This window comes from Dicentrarchus labrax, unplaced genomic scaffold (genome assembly GCF_905237075.1).
Source record: "Dicentrarchus labrax unplaced genomic scaffold, dlabrax2021, whole genome shotgun sequence".
NCBI classification, from domain to species: Eukaryota; Metazoa; Chordata; class Actinopteri; family Moronidae; genus Dicentrarchus; species Dicentrarchus labrax.
In genome coordinates, this window is record NW_026136720.1 from 1,358,165 (window position 1) to 1,371,573 (window position 13,409).

Sequence of the window (13,409 nt, forward strand, 5' to 3'; positions counted from 1 at the left end):
TATATTGATCTCCTATAAAATCGCTCTCTTTTGTCCTCAGGACGGCATTCTGCTCGGGGCGGTGGGCGCCTACGACTGGAACGGTGCCGTGTTGAAGGAGACTAAACATGGAAAAGTCGTCCCACCAAAATCCTCCTATAAGGACGAGTTTCCAGAGGAGCTGAAGAACCACGGCGCCTATCTGGGTAATACAACCTGTACTGTAGTTTGAGCAACCTCCTCTTTTCCTGTACTTAGATATGCGACATGCTAGGCTAATATATGTTGAAGACATTGTGAAGATCAGTCGGTCCATTTCTGTTTCTCTTCTGGTTTTCAGGTTACTCGGTGGGTTCGCTCATTTCGTCTCGCGGCTTTCAGCTCTATGTGGCCGGAGCTCCGAGGTTCAACCACACGGGGAAGGTCATCGTCTTCACCCTGAAGAACACCGGAAACCTGACCATCCTGCGGGCGCTGCTGGGAGAGCAGGTCTCACTCACACACACCTGTTCACTTTGATGGTTGTTCACTTTGAGTGTCCTTTGTCGCAGGTCCACTGCACAAAATGCAAAAGCTAACAGCTTCATACGCTGAGAACTGAACAACGTGTTTGGTCTACGTAACATTAACGTTGTTGTTGATGTTGTGGTTGGCAAATGAGACGGTGGCTGCTTTAGTTTAGTGCCTTAATTGGACCAAAAAAATGTGCATTAAGCTAATAGTTACGCAGGCGCTGGTTGCGTACATAGGCTCACCAGGAAGCGTCAATATGAAGAAAGGGTAGTCATGTTGACTCAGTACGAGTCCACTTCAGACCCTGGTTTTAGTTTCTATGCAGTTCGAGTCATCGCTTAAAACAGGAAGTTATGCGCTGTCATTAGCTGTTTAGCTGTTTAGCTGTTTAGCAAACTCCTCTAATATACAACAGTGAACTGATACAAACGAGTTTCTCATGTTTTGTTTTGGTCTTTTTCCAGATCGGTTCGTATTTCGGCAGTGAGTTGTTATCAATGGACGTAGACGGCAACGGACAAACGGACGTTCTCCTGGTGGCGGCGCCCATGTTCTACAGCCAGGGCTGGGAGAGAGGGAAGGTTTACCTCTACTCTGTTACCCCACAGGTACGAACACACCTGTTCAGTCTTACCGCAAAACCACACGTCATCATCACAAAGCTAAACTGAACCTCCTCCCTCCAGACGTCGTTCGTCCTGCAGGGGGCGCTGGAGGTTACCGACCACTCCCAGAACTCCCGGCTGGGTTCGGCGCTGGCTCAGATACCCGACATGAATGGGGACGGGTTCAGGGAGCTGGTGGTGGGAGCGCCGCTGGAGGACGACCACCAGGGGGCGGTCTATGTCTTTTATGGCCAAGACAAAACCATCCAGCACCAGTTCAGACAGGTAACAGAACCAGTTCAGACAGGTAACAGAACCAGTTCACACAGGTAACTGAACCAGGAACACAAATAATTCTCTCCCTTTCCTCTCCAGCGTCTGTCTGCAGCCGGGTTTTCTGCCGGTCTGCAGTATTTCGGCCAAAGTCTTCACGGTGTTTTGGACGTCAATGGAGACGGGCTCGTAGACCTCGCCGTGGGAGCGCTGGGAGCTGCTGTCATCATCTGGTCAGACCATCACACACACACACACACACATAAACTCCTGTGAATGATCCATCAGTGTACAGACTCACACTCAACCCACTTTAGCTTTAACCCTAAGATGTACTGAAGTAACCTGTAAACAGACTCAGTCCTGATGATGGTGTGCTCCCTCGCTCCAGGTCTCGTGGTGTGGTGCGGATTCAGGCCAAACTGACCTTTGAACCTGAGAAGGTCAACATCTTTAACAAAGACTGTCGGCGAGGAGGGAAGGAGGTCACCTGCATGTCTGTGACGGTCTGTCTGAGTCTGGACTCCAGGACGAAGACGAGGACGAAGAGCAGGACAGATGTTGGTATGTGGGAGGCTGACACAGCAGTTTCTCTACAGATTTATTGATTATTACAGTGACTGCAGATTCAATCCGACATCTGCAAACCAGACCGAGTGCAGGGATATTTTCACAAACAGGTCGGCTTCAGGCCCAAATTAATTACTGTTAAAGATTAAAGGTTCCATATGTAAGATTATGAGCATTATTATTTGATGTATTAATCACTTTTTATTGGCAATGAGTGAACGGGTTGTATCGTAACAACCTTCTCCGACTATCTCTGTTTCCTGTGAACTAGAGTCTAGCTGACTTTGCCACGTTAGCTAGCTAGTAATTTGTCTACATTAGCAAGCAAGGCTCTTGGCTAGTAGAAAACTATCGTAGGGAAGCTAAAATGAACCAATAAACAAATCTACTCAGATTGTATTTTGCTAGCGATAATGTAAGCCAGCAAGCTAACGTTTGTTGCCGGCCAAAAAAGTAACCTGCAAACAGCCAGAGAGACTGAAGCTAGCTGACAGTACTTTGCTATGTTGGCTAGAAAATCGTCTGTGTTAGCAAGCAAGCTAATGTTACCCAGCTAACAGCACAATCAGACAATATGTCCCACAAGCTTTGCAGTAATGTTAGCTCTGACTTTGGACTCTGTGTTGTGGACTCTGTGTTGGACTCTGTGTTGGACTCTGTGTTGTGGACTCTGTGTTGGACTCTGTGTTGGACTCTGTGTTGTGGACTCTGTGTTGGACTCTGTGTTGTGGACTCTGTGTTGGACTCTGTGTTGGACTCTGTGTTGGACTCTGTGTTGGACTCTGTGTTGTGGACTCTGTGTTGGACTCTGTGTTGTGGACTCTGTGTTGGACTCTGTGTTGGACTCTGTGTTGCCCACTGTTGGCACTTGGGAGCATAAAGGTCACAACCTTTGACCCTCATCCTACATAGAGACACATAGAGATCAGTCCACAGACAGCAGAGGGACAAAGCTACACTACAACCTGTTCACTCACTGCTGATCAATACACTGATCAATACATACAAATAAAATGTTTCACAATCTTACATATGGGACCTTTAACTCCCAGCAGGTTGTGGTTGAATTCAGCAGCGTCCACTGTAGAGAAGTGGAAGTTAATATTTAACTGTGTCTGGATAATAAATAAAGGAAGGAGTTTAATTCTAACAGCTGTCTGGTCTTCCAGCTGTGTGGACGTTTGCAACGAGAGCGCCAGATTCATCCAGATGTTTAGCGTTGCGACCGGCCGTATGTGGAAAGTCTTGTCGTGGTCTTTTGCTCGCAGCAGAGATTCCCCACAGTGCTTTGTGAGGCCGTTGTCGTGTCTCTGTGTAATTGGTCTCAGATGTGCGAGCCGGCTGCATGGAAACCTCGCTAACATGCTAACTCCAGCCAGCCACAGTTAAACCGTGTCACTCCTCCTCCCTCCATCACTTCATACCTCCCTCTCTTCTTTCTCTCCATCAACTCCTCATCCTCTCCCCAGATCATCTGGACCAGATTAGACACATACAGATGCACAGATGCACGCACACACACGGTATCGAACAAACACGCTTCAGTGGACGGAGAGAGGACATGGGTCTGAACCTCAGTTTTCAGATTTTATTTCTAGTTTATTCCTGAAAGTGCAGACGTGGCGTTTCTAACATGAACTGTGTTGGACCAGAGCAGCTTACCTCAGCTCTCTGTGGCTCATAAATCAAAAGTTCAGTTGTTAAACAGACGAGAACGAGTTCTGCAGTCCAACAGCTAATAAGGAAGCAGGAAATGCATCACTTTAATAATCAATGACAAAGAAAGTTATAACCCTGTTAAAAAAACAAGAGATTACATTACTTTTGTGTGTGTATTTTATTTGGACTCAACAGCAGAATTTAATCATTATGCCACGTAGTTCTTCTGTTAATCATCATCAGACAAATAGAAACTGCCACATCAACAGACAGCTGCTCCACACGACAGTGGTGACACTGTCAGACCTCTCGTTGTTGTTAAAGGACAAGTTCACATGTTTTCAGGTCTGTCTTAAAACAATACTCTTTAATAAAGGTAAAGGGATGTGTGCCAGCATTATCTACAGCACTGACCTGTGCCCTGTATCTACAGCACCATACTCTGCCCTGTATCTACAATACAGACTTTTGACCTGTATCTACAGCACTGACCTGCAGCTAACTGCGAACTGTAAATGTTCTTTAATAGAGAAGATTTTTTTTTCAGTGTTCGTGAGCAAGTGTTTTCCTTTTTTCCTAGAGGCAGTTCTCCTGGAAAATGTCCTTGAAAAGTCCTGGAAAATGATTCCTTGAAAAGTTTGGGACTGTGTTTTTTAGTCTTGTAGTCTGGTTCTTTGATGATTCTCTACGAGCTTCTGCTTCCTACATTTCCTGTTAAAAAAATCCTGGTGGTATAGGAAGCAGTACTATGCAACTGTAACATCTCTGGTTTGAGTCCAACCAAGGACTTTTCTTGCATGTCAACCCCTTTTAAAACTTATTAAAAATGCATGAATGTGAAGTTGGAAGCAGAGAAAATATGATGTATTACTGGGAATTGGTTATGTAATCTTGTTACGTCCAATAGGGGGAGTCTGTAACAATAGTGGATGGAAACATTTACTTTAAGTTTTACTTTGCCAACTTTTCAGAAAATGCCTTGAAACTCAAACATTTGGAAACATAATGAACTCAACAGGTGATATCACTTGCTTTTATATCACCTGAAAGACCTGTAAAGTCTGTAATCTTGAGCTGGATAAGACTGGATTGATTTGCCTCTTTTAAGCCCTCTTCCTCCTTCCCCTCCTCCTCCTCCTCCTCCTCTTCCCAGCTGCTTGGTACAGTCTGCTGCTGGATGAGAGGCGTTTTCCTCCTCGAGCTGTTCTGGACGAATCAGACCGACAGCAGCCTAGGACTCTGTTCCTGCAGGCCGGAAGGCAGAGCTGCCAACGCCTCGTCTTCTCCATCCAGGTCAGACTCAGCCTCCCTCCCGTCCCCAACACACAAAACAAACATGAAACAATCCAAATCTCCCAGCAAGCAAAAAGTCGAATACTTGAATACAAAACATACGTCACTCACATGTTTCTCTGAACAGGAGACGACAGATTACGGACGTCCCATCGCAGTTGTCCTGGAGACAGGGTTGCAGAGCCCAGACGAAGGGCCGGTGTTGGACCCGGACTGGCCGAGCATCGTGAGGACCGAGGTGAAAGAGTGATAAGTTTGGCAATGTTGATTTTGTTGTTTTATGGTGGTGATTTTTATAGATGTGTCACACTTAAAAATACACCAGCAAGCAGGTATTAACGAGGTCCTGAATCTTAACAAATATTTGTTATTGGATGGATCGTCATGAATGCCCCTTTTGGTTATGAATGAATGTTTGTTTCTTGCCGTAGCTTCCCTTCTGGAATGGCTGTGAGCAGGAAGATACCTGCGTTCCCGACCTCATCCTCCACAGTCACACTGACCTCATGGATGTTCAGTAAGTAACACCTTCATAAACAAACAAGTGTGTTATTATCATATGTCTAATGCAGGAAATTGTCTCTGTGTTTCACCTGAAGGCAGTTCTGCAGCTCCAGGGACCGGGCCGCCTGGGCACTCTGCAGCCATCAGGGGGCGTCACAGGGCTCAGTGTACGTGGTGGAGAGCGGGCGGAGGAGGATGGTGGTGTTTGCCCGACTGGAGAATCAGGGAGAGAATGCCTATGGAGCCGCCATCCACATCTCCACCTCCTCCAACCTCCTGTTCTCCAGCCTCATCGTCAAGGTGAACCAGAAATAATATGACATTTTAAAAATTAAAGATGTAATTGTTTTGGATCAATTCAGCAACAAGTGCAATATCTCATTAGGCTCCTCCCCTTCCCCACAGGACCAATCTGATATTCAGATTGAGTGTTACTCCGAGGACAGGCTGGCCAATCAGAGGAGCTGTAACATCAGCGCTCCCTTCATGAAGTCTTTGTCCCAGGTTGGTGCTGCATCCACAAACTGCGACTCAATGAGTCAGTACGAGGTGGTGTTCATCAAACATAAAAACAAACATAAAACATAGAGAACAAAGTGAAACGTCAGTTCACAGCTAGTGATTATTAGACCATCATACAGCTGTTATACAGTCAGACTAATGATAGTCATTAAACAGAGCGGGAATACGCTGCGACCGACAGCCACTGACTGAAATCCTTCATTAGCCTAACGACCGTCCTGTAAACATGATCACGGCCCCGCCCACCACTGCCTGGCCCCCGAGGGCCCGCTTCACAGAGGCCTGTCTGAATACAGTCCAGTTTATTGGTCCAGACTGTGGTGTAGATTATTGTCGGCTTCCTCTTAACGAGACTGTTGGATCAGGTGAGACGCAGCCGGAGGGAAAGGCATGAGACACAGCTTCAGTCTGAAGATCTGCAAATCCTCAAAAACAAAACGCTTCACGTGTTACAGCAACATGTCCGTAAACGTTCTCTATGTGACTGTCATTAAACTGTAGCTAACAGCGCCCCCAGTGGCTGCTCAGTGAACTGAAGACAGCGTCCTGTGTACACAGTCTGTAGCCGCGGGCGAGCATCATCCTGGGGTAGCTTTGTACTAGTAGAAAGCTATCGTTAGCTTTGTACCGCTACATCATTTATTGTTGGCTAAAATCAACACCGTTTGTCAGAATACAGAAGTTAGTATCATGGATCACATTAGCTGGGGAAGCTAAAATTAGCCAACTTACATATCCACTCAGATAATATTTTCTAGCAATAATGTTAGCAAGCAAGTGATATCAATAGATTATTATGCATTAATGTAAAAGCTGGATTTTACTGTTTTAGTTGGTTGAAAAAATCTAATCTATCACTTTGATTTGGAGTAGAAAATGTCATGAAGAGAAAATACTAAAGTAGTACTAGTTGTACTGAATAAATGTTAAATTGAACCACTGCTAATATATATATATATCATATATATATATGTATATAGCAACTAAAGGCTGTCCAGTAATTTAATCAGATAAAATGTTGTTTCAGTTTTTATTTTGAAAAGCAACCTGCTCTCTTCCTGTCCAGGTATCTTTCCGTCTGGAGTTTGAGTTCAGTCGTTCTGTCTTCCTGGATCACGTACGTGTCGCCATGGCGACCACAAGGTGAGACATCTGATGTCAATACTTGATTTTTTTCAAATATCTTTAATAATGTGATGTATTTCCTGTTGAAACAAGAGGTGTTCAGACGGGATTTAATTCACACAGGGATCTTTTTAAAAGTTCAAACCAACAAAAGGTTTAGTCTGAATGAATGAAAGGATTGTAAATTCTGGTCGGGCTTACAAACGGTCGATTAGCTGCCAAGATTAAATCTATATTATTTTATAGAGTTGCCTTTTAGACATTTTTGTTTACTTGTCACTTTTTCTGTGTTTTAGGGTTAAAATTACTGAGTTACAATCAGGGTTAGAATAAAAGTACAAATATGTTTCTGTATGTAATCAGACATAATCTCAGTTACATTGTGAGGACTCAGCTTCCATATGGGGACATGTAGCTGGTACTCACAATGTGGGGACCTCACTCCCATATGGGGACACCAAGCAGGTCCATTAAAGGTGAACCAGTACATTCAGGGTCTAAGCTTTAGTTTGTGTTTATAGATTATAGATTAGATTCCAGGTAATTAATATAAATCCTCACAAGTCTGTCTGTGTGTGTTAATCAGTGAGGGAGAAGAGGGATACCCAGACGACAACATCAATGACATCTTCCTCCCTCTGAAGTACCAAACCGACCTCCTCTTCACCAGGTGAGTGGCAGTGAAATCATTTTATTAATCTTCCTGGCAATAATGCTGTATAGTTTATTATATATTTAATGAAAGAAACTCTGCCTCTCTTCTTCCATCAGAGACCCCAACCCTCCTCGATTTGAGATCAAAGCAGACAGCTCTTCTTCCTCCTCCTCTTCATCCTGGGACCAACCAGGCAGCAGCTCTCCCACCTTCAACCTCACTTATTATGTGAGTTACAACAACACAATCTTTTTCAGGGACAGTTAAATTCAAAAAGACACAAATATGAATTTCACCTGCCTCTAGATATCAACCCAGACTTCACTGACAAAATCAGTCATTTTTATTTTTACCTATAATCCCTAAAACACAGTTCAAAGTGGACAGAAACAGAATAAAACCGTCTTTATAAAAAATTTAAAATATTAAAAATATTCAATTTCCATTTTCTATTTCATATAACAAAAAATAAAATCACTAGAAAACAGAAACGGAAAAAAGTCCTGTTGTTTCATATTCTGAGACCGGATGTTGTCATTTACAGGACGGTGCTGTGTAGAAGAAACAGTAGGCTAGTAGACTGCGGTTAATCCAGCCGTTACTCCGATCTCCGTGGTCAAATTAGCCGCACTTAAATTTCGAGTGTACAAGTATTCTCAGCATTATGGTAAATGCGGAGAAACAGCGTATTTACTTCCGGTTTTCAAAATAAAGGTATTTAGAACAGTAAGCTATAATGCGAACCTACATTTAAAATAAAATATGTTACATTAAAGCGTTTCATGCGCCCCTGATGAATAAAAAACACATTATATCAAGTATCTTTACTGCACCAGTGTGGAGAAATGCCAAAATAAAAGCCTCATATTTATGCCTCCAGAGATTGCATATTTGACCATATTTGAGGTACTGTAAAAACATATTGCTCAGTGTTTCCTGGCTACTGACTTTTACACATATGAGACTACAAGCATACTTAATATCAAGTATTTTTACTGTACCAATTTGGAGAAATTCAACAATAAAAGTCCCATATTTGTACCTCCAAGTGGCATATTTTCATATATTTGAGCTACTGTAAAAACATATTGCTCAATATTTCCAGGCTATGGGTGAAGCATTTTCATTATACAATAATGATGAAAATATTTTTTTAAATTTCGCTCATCCCTTTTTGACCATGAAAAAGAAAATTGTATTTCAATTTTAATTTTTGTATTTTAAAACGAAAATCAAATAACCACCGTTTTCTGTTTTTTAATACCCGTTACTGAAAGGAAAATCCAATGACCAAAACATACACGGACCATTAATTCACCGAGACATAGATGATGAAGTAGCTGCATAACGGGTCACTGATCTTACTCTCCATTTTGTCCAAATCATCCAAAACAGGACAAAACCCTTTAATGTGCATGAGCGAGGAATTCTGGGAAATGTAGGAAACAATAACAGTATAACTGGAGGAATGTCTTTGAGTGTGTTTTTACTTTGTGTTCAGATCCAGAACCTGGGAATCTTCTCCGTGCAGGACCTCCTGTTCAGGGCTGATATCTGGGCTGTGACCCGGCAGGGGAACCAGCTAGTGAACGTCACAGACTACAGCATCGAGCAGGTACGAAGAGCAAATACGTCTTAAAAAAGGACTTTATATATAAAAACATACGACAGTCACACCTGAGGCTCCTCCTCTTCCTCTCAGCAGGTCGCTGGGTCTCACTGCACGTTGCCTCAACCCAGAACAACCAATCAGGTCACAGCTGAGGACCTGTCTCACCTGTCACAGCTGGTAAGACTGAGTTAACTGAGAGCGAGTCCGGAGAAACGTCCAGGAATCAGATTTTGTTTTCTCCTGTCAGAACCGCAGTACCAGCACCAGCATGGCGGTCCAGTGCAGACTGAACCTGCCGGCCTCCAGAGAGCTGAAGGTGACGCTCAGAGGAAGACTGCATCTTCCCACTCTGCTCGCCGTGAGTCTCCAAGGAATCTCAGTTTCACTTCAGTCTTTTGCTTTTTAACTGCGTGACAATCAGACGACTGACGACCTGTTTCAGGTGAGCTTCAGGTCTTTGGAGTTGCTGACTGCTGCCTCCGTCCAGCTGGAAGCGTCTAGTCCGATGTTCCTCCAGGAGGACAGACCTGTCCGACAGGTAAAACTCTCACCAACAAATCATTTCTGCTCTTAAAGTCCAAGTCCATGTTTCATGTTCCAAAGTTTATCTGTGCTCATCTGATTTTAAGGGGCTAGGTAACAATGGATGTAATGAGCTAACTAACTAGCTGATCTACATCTATTGTCTTTTGCTCACATTAACTTTCAGATGTAACTAGCCGACATTGATGTAGATTCGCTAGTTTTGCTGATTAAGATGTCTTTTCCACATAGATTAGCTTAGCACATAGCATATCTATGTACAGAAGATTGATGTAAATAAGCAAACCAGCTAGCTGTGTATAACTCAGTTCTTGTTCCAACAGTGTGACGTTTGAATGACGTCTGTGCAGTTTGACACCAGAAGGATGTTTTAACATTCGTCTGCTGAAAGTAAAAGTTTCTATGAGCTCATTGAACATCTGATTTTAGGGGGCGTGGCATACAAGCATCATCTGTGACATCACGAACAGTAGGAAGTGAATTGTGGTCCAGTATGCAGCTCATACAGTGAGATCCAGCAGTGCTCAGACAGACGTCAGTGAAGGAGGAGACATCTTGTGTCCAGCAGGAAAACTTTAGAAATGAACATTTGCATATTTATAGATTCTGAAGTGTTTAATGAGGTAGAAGATTCATTTTTAAGGATTTTAATGTGGAAATTATTATTTTATTGTTCCAGTCAGACTGTTTGTACATGTGTCTTAATACACGCTGGAGGAAATCTCACATATCATATCAACTTTTTATTAATGTTTACAGTAAAGTCTGTAAATAAGGATTAGACTCAGTGTTATTACACTGGATGTGGAGGTTTGCTGCCCTCTGCTGTCAGAAGGTATTATTACTGTATGTATCTTAATATCTGAGATTATTTACAGGCAGTGATGTGTTTGATTGATCAGAGGGAGAAGAAATTAAATGCAGTCAGTGATGATATGACTGTTTTCAGATAATCCTGGAGCTGAGGAAGGAGGAGGATTACAGCGTCCCCGTCTGGATTATACTGGGGAGCTCACTGGGAGGCCTGCTGCTACTGGCCTTACTGGTCCTGGCCCTGTGGAAGGTACAAACACCTCCCACTCACACTCATATGATCAATGTGTAACTTATTTAAGGTTATGTACGTTGGAAATGTCCAGTGTGTGTTGGCAGCATTTAGGTGTTAACTTGCAAACACATTTGCATACTATCATAATCAGCTATATGGACAATATTTCAGCAACTGCTTGTCTGATTTGGACAATATAGGAGTGGTTTATTGGGGATGCTGAATCTATTTCTGACACTTAAATAATACAACATGGATGTTTAAACTGGAAGTGGCCATATTTCAACTCCCAGTGGGCCGACTTTGATGATTTTGAGGTTATTTATATTACATGTTATAAAACAATCTGACAAATTGCTGCACAGCAGAACTTTGGAGAAATATTACATCTTGTTTTCAAAATGCAGGTCCAGTGTATTTATTAATGGATTCAGCTTCCTCAATAACCCACTCCTATATTGTCCAAATCAGCCAAGCAGGTGCTGAAATATTGTTCATATAGCTGATTATTAATGCTAATTATGCTAATCATAACATTTGCCAGCTAGAATTCGGCAGTTTATGATGTCCGTGAGGTTTAATGTGAGTTCAGTGAGCGTAGATCGATTTCACACCATAAATCTGTGTCTGTTTTCTGCTCAGCTCGGCTTCTTCAACAGACAGAGGAGACAGGAGGAGGAGGAGCAGCCTGTAGCCAATGGGAAGGCGGCAGAGGAGCTATAAAGTGTGGACGACAGCGATGCTGAGTTCAGTCGGTCCTCGTCAACTTATAAAGTCACAACATCAGATCAGTAAAGGTTTGAATCACTGACTTGTTACAGGCACTTAGAGACACAACGGGACCATTAACTGTGGGACCACTTCCTGATGGTGACTTCATGGGTTGATGAGGATCACCTGAATGCATCACGAGCCTCCACCTGTCACTCAGGGACCCTGATGCCCCGCCCCCCAGCCAGAGGCTCTACCAGTTACAGTGAGCCAATCAGCCAATTAATCAATCACTCAGCCACGTCCTCAAACCATGTTCTAAGTAAGCAGAAAGTAAAAAAACTCAATTACATGTTAAAATCTTACTTAAAGCTCCCGTATGTAACGTTCATTAAACTGTAGTTAACAGCGCCACCAGTGGCCGTTCATTAAACTGTAGCTAACAGCGCCACCAGTGGTCGTTCATTAAACTGTAGCTAACAGCGCCACCAGTGGTCGTTCATTAAACTGTAACTAACAGCGCCACCAGTGGTCGTTCATTAAACTGTAGCTAACAGCGCCACCAGTGGTCGTTCATTAAACTGTAGCTAACAGCGCCACCAGTGGTCGTTCATTAAACTGTAGCTAACAGCGCCACCAGTGGTCGTTCATTAAACTGTAGCTAACAGCGCCACCAGTGGTCGTTCATTAAACTGTAGCTAACAGCGCCACCAGTGGTCGTTCAGTGAACTGCAGTCAGTGTCCTGTTGCATCATCCTGGGCGTCGGCCAACAGAGACAAACACTGAACGCTGTAAAATAACTGACAATCATATTTAGAATAACGTTACTATCTGCAATGTTCCTATATTTTATTTGGACCGTTAGCTCCATGCTAATAACTAGCTCGCTGTTTACAAATCAGCCATCACCACGAAGCAATTATGTTTTCATCATGAATGTCTTTAGATTGCACTGAAACCTGAAGTCGATCCAATCAATTCCCCAGGAGTTTGTTAAAATACAGCACATGAAAATGACAAAAACTGCATACAACTTGGTCAATAAATCAAAATGGCTGACTTCCTGTTGGGTTTACGATAAGGCTTTTTTGTAGGTCAGGACACATTTTATACACCTACCGATTTTGCGGCTGACGTTCTGTTATAGTAATAATCTGCATTAAACTCTCTGTCCAACCATATGATGATGTCATGATGTTGCAGTTTATTGATGCGATTTCATAAGAAAAGAAAAAAATGAGACCTGTTAAAATAAAAGTGATAAGTGTCTTTTACACTGTGTCTGAGGACAATAAGAGACAACACGAGACTACCTACGGCTGATTTTCCTCTTTTATACTAATGGAAATTGTAAATGCATCTTACGAACACATATTGTATATTATTTCTAAATTTATATCTGATGCACTTTTTTTGTATAAAGTCAAACTTGAACTTTTTTGTAAATATAAACTTGTGTATGAATTAATAAGGATAGTGGCATTATTGTTTCTGCAGTAGAGTTTCTACAGTGGATGTACGCCTTGTTCACTATTTGTGTTCATATTGGAATAAAGAATAAAGAAGAAACGTACACGTTGTATGTTTTTACTCTTTTTGTGATTAAATGTTTCACTTTTAGGGAGCTTGTCTTCCATCAGTTCTTTCTGCTCACGCAGACGAGACCTGACCTTGTCACTTTGAGTTTGTTGTAAAGAGAGACGGCGACTGCATATTAAGGACGAAAATCTCATTAAAATCAAAATGGTTTATTCCTCAGAGTGAGTCGATGTGATCAGAAAACTTCACTGAAGTTG

The 13,409-nt window shown here is 42.7% G+C and overlaps 1 protein-coding gene across 2 annotated transcripts in view; it reads left to right on the forward strand.

Annotated features, from left to right (window-relative positions):
• Positions 1 to 13,186, forward strand: part of itga11b (integrin, alpha 11b) — a 34,003-nt gene extending 20,817 nt beyond the window's left edge. Inside the window, exons 11-30 of one of the 2 annotated variants that reach the window (XM_051380805.1) lie at positions 41 to 185; positions 320 to 468; positions 957 to 1,100; positions 1,179 to 1,382; positions 1,473 to 1,603; positions 1,762 to 1,934; positions 4,753 to 4,892; positions 5,020 to 5,130; positions 5,324 to 5,409; positions 5,492 to 5,696; positions 5,802 to 5,900; positions 6,985 to 7,061; positions 7,630 to 7,713; positions 7,815 to 7,926; positions 9,200 to 9,313; positions 9,401 to 9,487; positions 9,558 to 9,668; positions 9,753 to 9,848; positions 10,803 to 10,916; positions 11,544 to 13,186. In XM_051380805.1, coding sequence (XP_051236765.1) covers positions 41 to 185; positions 320 to 468; positions 957 to 1,100; positions 1,179 to 1,382; positions 1,473 to 1,603; positions 1,762 to 1,934; positions 4,753 to 4,892; positions 5,020 to 5,130; positions 5,324 to 5,409; positions 5,492 to 5,696; positions 5,802 to 5,900; positions 6,985 to 7,061; positions 7,630 to 7,713; positions 7,815 to 7,926; positions 9,200 to 9,313; positions 9,401 to 9,487; positions 9,558 to 9,668; positions 9,753 to 9,848; positions 10,803 to 10,916; positions 11,544 to 11,624 — 2,463 coding nt within the window. In that variant the 3' untranslated portion in view covers positions 11,625 to 13,186. The remainder of the gene's footprint in view (positions 1 to 40; positions 186 to 319; positions 469 to 956; positions 1,101 to 1,178; positions 1,383 to 1,472; positions 1,604 to 1,761; positions 1,935 to 4,752; positions 4,893 to 5,019; positions 5,131 to 5,323; positions 5,410 to 5,491; positions 5,697 to 5,801; positions 5,901 to 6,984; positions 7,062 to 7,629; positions 7,714 to 7,814; positions 7,927 to 9,199; positions 9,314 to 9,400; positions 9,488 to 9,557; positions 9,669 to 9,752; positions 9,849 to 10,802; positions 10,917 to 11,543) is intronic. The other variant, XM_051380806.1, reaches the window with a different exon arrangement.
• The last annotated feature ends 223 nt before the right edge of the window (positions 13,187 to 13,409 follow it).